This window comes from Python bivittatus, unplaced genomic scaffold (genome assembly GCF_059951505.1).
Source record: "Python bivittatus isolate LINGU-HERP-01145 unplaced genomic scaffold, Pbiv_v1 ctg000470_np1212, whole genome shotgun sequence".
Lineage (NCBI taxonomy): Eukaryota > Metazoa > Chordata > Lepidosauria > Squamata > Pythonidae > Python > Python bivittatus.
This window is the reverse complement of record NW_028277065.1, coordinates 1,162,891-1,172,409: the sequence shown is the minus strand read 5'-3', so window position 1 is coordinate 1,172,409 and position 9,519 is coordinate 1,162,891. Positions and strand designations below refer to the sequence as shown.

Here is a 9,519-nt window from a genome sequence, read left to right as displayed (position 1 = left end):
AATTCTGATAATCGGGTTAATGAGCACCAGACACCAAAGATGCTGCAATGGGCAATGTAACAATAAATGGATTATTGGCTCAACAGGGTTAGGGCTAATCTAATCTCAGGTGATAAGCTATTTCAGACGGAAAGTGCTATGACCAAAAAGTCAGGTTTCCAGGGTCCAACAAGACATCATTCTTCTGAAGAGACCCAAAGCATACCCTACCTACCAGATCTAACAGGGCAGGTAGAGACAACTCTACAGAGATGGCCTTCAAGTATCCCAAATCTTCTGTTTAAGACTGATTAAGGCTTTATTAAACAATGATTTTGCCTGGAGGGAGACTCAGGGATGAGGAAAATTTATCTAGTAGTGTGAGATGAAGGACTCACACAAAATATTTGTTACAATCAAAATCTCAGGTAGCAAAGTCTCAAGTGCACCCCAAGGGAAATGCTAAAACTGAATAAGGGCATTTGAAGTTGAGCAAGGAACACAAATAATAGTTTTTAGAAATTTAGACTGAACAGCTTCTAATTCAGGGGCATCTTTATGAACATAAAGCTCAGCATCATGTAGCAAGAAGCCCAGAACCTTTGTTTCATATAGTTTAATTGCTACAGCTATTTCCTTAATAACTAGTATGTTTAAGAATTGTGTTAGAGACTTCTGGGGTTTTGACTGAAAGCCTCCTCAACTGATTATTCCAACAGGTGCAAGACTAGCTGTGGATGCCTAGATCCTTAACTTGGTCAGTTGGTGTTTGTTAATTTTCCATCCAATAAGGAACTTAAAGTGCTTTCTCCAGAGAACTAAAACTTTGGTTTTCGAGAAGTTAGTAAAAATCCCCTAGAACACTAGGATGCTGTTGCATTAAAGATAAAATGGCAACATGGTCTGCACACAGAATAACTGTAATACACTGATGGGGAAGTCTTGGAGGGTGAAATTCAAAATATTAGATAATTTAAATTATAACAAAATTATAGTATAACTTTCATTATGCTTAAAGTTCATAAATATATACTCATGCAAACAGTGATGAAATCATATGAACAGTTGCAGCAACATAGCAGTATTTTGTGAACTTTACTGAATTTTTTTTTTTTTTTTTGTCTGCGCTCAGTCATGGCTGACCCTGCAGTGACTGCCTTTGGACAAGTCCTTTGCAGTTTTCAAGGCAACTGTTTTCGGAAGTGGTTTGCCAGAGCCTCCTTCCTAGGGCAGAGCCCAGCTGGCGAGCGCAGGAGGCGGGGTTTCCGTTGCTTCGCGCCCTTTTCGGGCGCATGCGGTTTTTCGCGCTTACCTGCAACTGCTCCCCACTCCTTTTTTGCAAGGCACTGCGCCAGCATTTTTCCTCCCACCGGAGTGAGAGTCCCCATTTATCTACTCACGTAAGTTTTCGAACTGTTGGGTTGACAGGAACTGGGGGGAGGAAACAGGAGCTCACCCTGTTTAACGCGAAGGCTGGACTCGAACCGCCGAAGCGTCAGCCATTTCTGGCCGGCAACTTTCGGCGTCAACGTAACAGTTATGAAGTGTTTATACTCAGCAGTGCAACAAGTAATCAATAATGTTTGTTTTTGTTTTTGTTTTTGCAATTCTGGTTTTCCCTTTATTCTCAAATGTGTACCCAATCCTGTTTATGGGGGAAAAATATAAATATTGGTAAATTCTTATTAAATAAATAAAACAAACAAAATTCTTCCAGACTGGCATTATTTAATAGGTCTAACTGTTTTCTAATAGATCCTTCATACTTTCTCACATTTTCACAAGGATTTCTTTTATTCCATTTATGAAGCAAAATAGTGAATTTGACTAATTTTCTGTTAAATAAAAGGAAAACCTACTTGAACAAACTTCTCAACCATCTCTGAGTGTAATGGCCAAGATCCTTGCTCCACATCAGTAAGATATGCCATACCAGTAAACTGTAAATAAGTGTAAGTTAGTTAAGAGATTTTGCTTGGAGTATTCAGTATAACTAAGAGATCTAAAAATTAAAGCCATCTTCTCTGAAAAATCATCACTTGTTCTTCAAACCTCTCAAGTTGAATTGAATAAATATTTTAACAGCTTTCCTTGTTTTATTTTCCCAGGGATACTATGATTATTAATAAGAATGGATAATCAAACATCAATAGCTACGTTTCTTCTCTGGGAATTCTCAAAGACTCGGGAAATGCAAATTATACATTTTCTTCTATTCCTGGCATTGTATGTAGTGACAGTAACAGGAAATTTCTTTATTGTCTTTGCAATTGTTTTTGACCCCCATCTTCACACTCCCATGTATTTCTTTCTTATGAACTTAGCCATACAAGACATTGGACAAATTTCAACCATTATCCCCAAATCCGTGATCAATTCTCTCTTGACTATCCGAACCATTTCTTATTCCGGATGTGTTGCTCAAGTGTTCTTCTTTATTTGCTTTGTAGGATCTGATATTGCTCTTCTTACCATCATGGCCTATGATCGGTATGTAGCCATTTGCAATCCTTTGCAATATGAAATGCTAATGAATAAGAGAGCTTGCACCAAAATGATTGGTGGTTCATGGATCGCTGGCATTCTCAATGCTGCGATACACACTACTGGAACTTTTATACTTCCATTCTGTTCTAATGTTGTCAATCAGTTCTTTTGTGAAATACCACAGTTACTTAAGATTACATGTTCTGACATATATCTTAATGAAGTTGGGGTTATATTATTTATTGCTTTAATTGTGTGTGGCTGCTTTGTATTTATCATTGTTACATATGTCAAAATCTTTTCCGCTGTTTTGAGAATCCCTTCTGTCCATGGAAGGAAAAAGGCTTTATCTACATGTCTACCACACCTTGTTGTCTTCTCTGTACTTTTATCAACTTCATATGTTGTTTTCTTCAAGTCTCCATCTAGCAAAGCATCACTTTTAGATTTGACACTTAGTATGATATATTCTATCATCCCACCACTGATGAATCCATTAATATACAGCATGAGAAACAAGGATTTTAAAGTTGCTCTTTCAAAACTTTTAATGTAATCTTATTTTTCTTATATGTGGTTTGCCTTTATTATATATGAACAAAGAAAAAAACCCTGTATATTGTAGGGAGAAAAACCAGTGTACAGCTACTTCCCTTATCCAATTGTTCAGGCAAAACAATTTATTTTTCCTTTGAAGACATAATTCCTTCTAAATGATTTGCTGAAAATTCCATATAGGTGGTACAGTAATAGGCCACTGACTCTATGATTCTACCCTTTTCTAATTAATTATTTTTTCCTTCCCTGCTTCCTCCCTTCTTTCCTGCCTGCCTGTCTTCCTCACACACTTATTCTTTCTAACTCTTTCCTCTTCTCTCTCTGCCTCAAAATACAGAGACTGTCAGAAAAGAGATGGTTGTTCTTGCCACTAATCTGAAATGATCTCTTGAAATTACATCATGTGGCCATAAGGACACAAGTTACTTAATTTTGGGTAATGCTTTAAATGCATGTTACAGGTAATTAAGTACTTGGTAAATTTTGTTTCAAACCTTAATTCCACCATAATGTGATCCCCACAACTGAGCACTGCACACCACCATGTACACCATCTCATGGAATCTCAATGCTGTTGGTGCACATTTCAGAGAGGGGATAAGATCTGGAACAAGAAGCATTACATCCCCATATACAGTGAATGTACTTCAGACTTATTGAGTTTAAATAAAATCTTGGTTTTATTCCAGTGTCAACCAGTGTCACTTATATGATTGTTTTCTAATTACTGGAAGCAGTAGTAAAATGTGTAGGTACTGATCAGTGCAGACATATTTATTCATGTCCGTTGCTCCTTTAATATACAGACCAGTGGGAAGAAACATATTCTATAACACCTGTATAATAGATCTTATTACCTGTAATGGGCAGAATGTTGAAATACAAATAATAGAGCTATATAGCAGACAGACCCTTTCTTGGAATCTCAACCATCCCACCTGCATATTCGTGCAATAAGATAGCTGAACCACTCATAGCAGGTTTAGATCTGTATATATATGCTAGCAATAATTGATCAGCAGAACAGATTAGGGGACAAACAGAGATTTGAAAGGAAGAAAATGTAAGCAAAGATAAATCTACACAACTGTGCAAAAGAGTGTGGGATATCTTGCTCCTGGTGCTTCTGCCTATGCTTTCCATGCCAACTTTCCCTTTCTGTTCAAGTTCTCCCAGGGTTTCTGTACACAGAACTTGGGTCCTGTTACAGATGCACCGCCAAGTTCGGCTTATGGTCACACACTCACACACTAACAGCCTGTTGAGGCATGTGGATCTTATAAGCCCCCCTTGCTTTCCACCTGGGTTTTCCAGATATGTGTGGCTAGAGCAGATAAGACACACACCCCTCATCAACAGCCAGGAAATAGAGACATGCACAAGTCAGTTTCAACCAAACATTGAGCCACAACAGGTTCTTTGGAATACGTAGAGATCCAGTGAATTTAAAGTAACAGCAAAACTATACTCTTTACAAGTACATGTGCTCTTTCTCTCTCTCTCTCTCTCTCTCTCACACACACACACACACATGCACACACACTTATCTACACTTACCCACATCCTTCTCAGCTAGGCTGCCAGGCACTAGCTAGAGGGACAGAAATGGCCAAGTCTGGACCCAAAGATGACTCAAAGAGTGGGCAGGCTTAAGGACCCCTTTTTAATCCCAAAAGTTCTTGCTTTGTTGATTAATTGGGATTGGGTGTTTTTTCATGTGCTTAGGCCCAACTTCCTTTGTTTGATTTAGATGACTTTTTTTTCCTTTTTTTCCTTAATGATTTGTTTCTTTCTTCTCTACCTTCTCAAAGGGAACTTTTAGACAAGATGCCTGACTTTTTGTCTTCTCTGCTTACGCACCTGCTTCATCTTTAGTTATGGCAGCTTCAGCCTAGTCTCACAGTCTGAGGCCAGTGGGAAAAGAAATGTGGTCTTTTAGTCCTTGCTATTCTCAAGGCCTACAACCAACATAAACAGGGGGAAAGAAGCAGTAACTTGCAAGTGCAATGGAACAGCCACCGTAGAGTCACCAACTAACATGCTCTTAAAAACTACAGCATGTAGAACATAACAAGGACTAAGGTCCACTAATGTCCACTAATGTATTTGTCTTTAAATGGGGATTATTATTTTTTTTTAATCATAGAGAGTAAGGAAGATAACCTTGATGAAGATATACAAGCTCTGTTGCCAAGGCAACAAGGGGTAAAACTTTTTTTTTTTTAAGTTCAGAATGTCCAGATAACATTTAGACGTGGCTCAGAGAGAAACGTCCCTGAGCTATAAGAAGGAGAAACAGATACAGCGCAATCAAAATTAGAAGATTCTGTTGTTATACCCAATCTCAATAATAGTAGCTTCAGCCTTCCTGTGGGGGTCATTTCTTGATCTGGTCTACCTAGTGGGCCTGACATTAATGATAAATCAATACATCTACAGTATCTATATACAGTGGTGCCTCGGGTTACGAACGCCTCTGCTTATGAACTTTTCGGGTTATGACCAGCTCTGGCCGCAAAAATTTACCTCGGTTTGCGAACGCCGCCTCGGGGTACGAACCGGATCCGTGGCCATTTTCCACCGTGCCACGTGGTCCGCGGCCATTTTCCGCCCGTGCCACGTGGTCTGCGGACATTTTCCGCCCATGCCACGTGGTCCGCGGCCATTTTCTGCCTGTGCCATGCGGTCCACAGCCGTTTTTCCGCCCATGCCACGCGGTCCGCGGCCGTTTTTCCGCCTGTGCCACGTGGTCCGTGGCCATTTTTCCGCCCTGCCGTGCAGTCCGCAGCCGTTTTTCTGCCCTTGACGTGTGGTCCGCGGATGCCGGAACAGATTAACGGTAATTACATTGAACTTTATGAGAAAATTTGCTTCGGGTTGCGAACAAATCGGGTTGCGACCAGAGTCATGGAACGGATTAAATTTGTAACCCGAGGTACCACTGTACTACTAAAACTCTCATATCTGTTTGTCTGCAACCTTTAACTGGGCAAAATGGTGCATCATAGGCCAACAATTTTTGAACCAAGATACCTCAAATGGACTAATTTACAGAATGTGTCCAAAATCTGGGACCCATGACTCCTGTGGAATTGAAATTTGGCAAATTTTATAAAACATGTTATGACATAAAAATTATCATAGAACATTTTATGACATAATATAAAATGTCAGAAAACATTTCCTGTGGCCAACTCCTGATGTTTGACTGTGCTATACAGTTTAATATGAATGACACGGGCTATTTTCAAGGCAGATACATCTCTGAATATCTCCCTGAATTTTTAAAAAACATTTCCAGTGAAAGCAGTACATTAGAAGCTCTGCCACTGTTGAAGGCATGGAGGAATCCGGTAAGGAAATATCTCTGAAACAATGACTCCACAATATTGACAGGAATATGCTACTTCCAGAAGCAAAGGAGCAAAGTATGGAGAAAAAATATCCCACCCCTCCCAATTCCCTGCCTGTAACCTTCCTGGATGTATTATCTACAAAATGTTATAATATGTGGGCATAAATAATTCTTTGGCCTGATCAAACTAGGCTTTTATAATTTATGTCTTTAGCTCTGATAAATTACACCTCAAGCCTCTCACCCTCATGATGAAGGCAGTTTCATGGAGTTGTTGCCAAGGCATATTTGTGTTGTTGGTGGATGTTAGTGGAGATATCTGTTACTGTATCCGTTACTATATCCAACATTTCCTGTCTTCCTCCTCCTGCCTGCCCAACCTTTTACTTAACAACAAAAAGTAGTTTGTTTGCTCTTTGAAAGTAGATGAGCCAAGCAACCAATGGGCATTTGGGTTTGGATCAATTTACTCTGCCTTGGGAAAATAAATCACTGATACAAATAAATTTGATTCTCCTTGGATACCAACTTCACTCAGTTCCATGGCACAGCCACATTCTGTGTACTTACAAAGTTGAGACTTCTTGTCTATCATCCAATGCAAACCATCTATCTATCTATCTATCTATCTGTCTGTCTGTCTGTCTGTCCGTCCGTCCGTCCATCCATCCATCCATCCATCCATCCATCCATCCATCCATCCATCCATCCAGTGGTGACAACAGCCTTTTCCTGTCAGGAGACAGAACAGCAGCAAAAAAGAGAGAAAGGAGAAAACTTATTTAAATGTCATGCTTAATGACATGATATTTCAATCTAGAAGAGGAAATGCATGTTTCAAAGAAAACTGCTGAGACAGAAGGTAAATTCTTTCCTTATATGTGTTACGTTTTAGGGAAAAAATGAGCCATTTCTCACTTTCTTAGACAACTTGAATACCTGAAACTTCAACATATTTAACTGTCAATCTCATCAACATAAAGAGATTAACCAGCAGCAAACTGTAGAGCAGTTGGGCTTTCTCAAATTCTGTAATCAAAAGAGACTCTTTTGTCAACTAAATAACTAAAATAGTTTCTGAGAGATCTGATGAGGAGATACAACCTGTGGAAACTTCAAAATATGCTAATTAATCACAATTGTTGAATTTGGATTTGAATTTTAAAATTATAAACTACCACTTTTACTACCCTTACCATCTAACAATATCAAATGGAAAATGTCTTTGCTGAAAATCATGTTCATGTTCCTAAAATGATAACATGTTGAACATTTCCATCCAATTCAAGTCTAAATTATTCAGCATTTGTTGAAGTGTTAGAATTAAAAGGCTAAGTGAAAAAGTGGGGTATATATACGAGAGTGAAGAATATAGTCTAACCGAGACTCTTTATTTGCTCCTTTCCTTTGTCTCTCTTTCTTTTTCAGCATATTCTCATCTTACAAGTGCTCTTAAAGCAAAGGATCTCTCTCCCTCTCCCTCTCCCTCTCTTTTTCTTCTTAGAATCTATTACTTATCTGACAATGCAGCGATAAATGTTGAAGCTGGAGCAGCATGTAAGAACTCAGCAATAGATATATTCTGAGAAAAATGCCCAGATACTAAAAATGTGTGGAGTACTCCAAATCTGGATGACTATGATCATTTTGCTGAATTTCCCATGAAAAAGCATTTAGAAAACTAGATACAAACTCAGCAATTCTTGTGTATAGTTTCCCACACAGATTGCATCCCTCTTTCTCCCCACAATACATACATTTTTTGTATATACATTAACTATCTCTAATAGACTTTTTCATGAGTACCTTTCTAAAATATATACTGTATTTTCCTATACAATTTGGCCCAATATTTTTCCTCTGCAAATTTCCTAAATGTGTGCTTTCTTTGACATGCATTCTTTTAACCAAAAAAATATTTCAAGTAGGACGCTAACAGATTTCATGAAATTATATGTCCATATTGTGACAGATACCATTTTGACAGAATGATTATTTCACTGAGGAAAAATAGAAATACATATGTTCTTTTAAATCCCTCTTTTATACCCTTTCGGTCAAAAAATTAAATGCTATAATAGGAGGATGATAGTATATGAAATATTTGGTTGTACAGTTCCTTTTGACTATATGTGTGTGAGGGAGAGATAAAAATATGTTAGAATCTTACTAAAGTGAACGTAGTATAAAATATATGTATTCATATCCTGGTGTATAGTGTCTAAGTGTAATAATTTGGATAGCTTACAATATAAGAGTTGAGATTATATATCATGAATATGACTTTACAGGTATTTACAAATCAGCCTGCAAAATGTGCTTTGGTGTGTGCAGGAGCATGAAAGTAGCCCTGTCTGCAGTACTTTAAACCATCTGCATCTTTTCTGTGATCAAGTGGTAGCTGTAGAAGGCTGCTGCATGGATCCTGGAAAAAGTACCACTGCTTTGAATAGGGGAGGAGAAGAGTTTATATTCCTGTTCCTTCAAAAGCACTTTTGGGAGATTAAATCTAAAGCGTTGTTCAGTGTTCTAGCCATCAACTGCTTTATGTGCCTTCTGCCTCTTGCATAGGAGTTCTGATTACACACCATCAATTATTTTATCTGCATGTGTTTATTTTGTGTTATGTTTTACTACAACTATTTCACATTTCATCTTTAGTGTTCTTGGGTTAGCATTTATCTCTTGGTTTATTATAATGGACATTAATATATTTATTGCTGCTTCATTTTTTGTTGATTAGGTCAGAAGATAAATTTGAACATCACTCTGTTAATAAATAGGTTAAATTTCTGGTGTTACAAGTCCCTTTTCCTTTTCCCCTTCCTTCCTTCCTTCCTTCCTTCCTTCCTTCCTTCCTTCCTTCCTTCCTTCCTTCCTTCCTTCCTTCCTTCCTTCCTTCCTTCCTTCCTTCCTTCCTTCCTTCTCTCTTCTTTTTTTGTTTTTAGCTCCTAAACAGAATAAAACACCTACTCTGCTAAAAATGGCACTTTTTCCATAATTAAGATCTAAGATGATCTGATTTATGTTATTGCCGTAATCTGCTTCTTACATTATCCTAAGACATTAAGTGGACAGTGTGAGATTGGCTTAATCTGATATGTGGATCAAGCCACAGGAATTCATAAATGCAGGGGGAG

General features: G+C 38.2%; 1 protein-coding gene across 1 annotated transcript; it reads left to right on the top strand.

Annotated features, from left to right (window-relative positions):
• Window positions 1-2,110: 2,110 nt before the first annotated feature.
• On the top strand, window positions 2,111-3,022 carry LOC103059528 (olfactory receptor 14C36-like). The gene has a single exon (XM_007440815.2). It carries the CDS (start codon window positions 2,111-2,113, stop codon window positions 3,020-3,022), a length of 912 nt encoding a protein of 303 aa, XP_007440877.2.
• The last annotated feature ends 6,497 nt before the right edge of the window (window positions 3,023-9,519 follow it).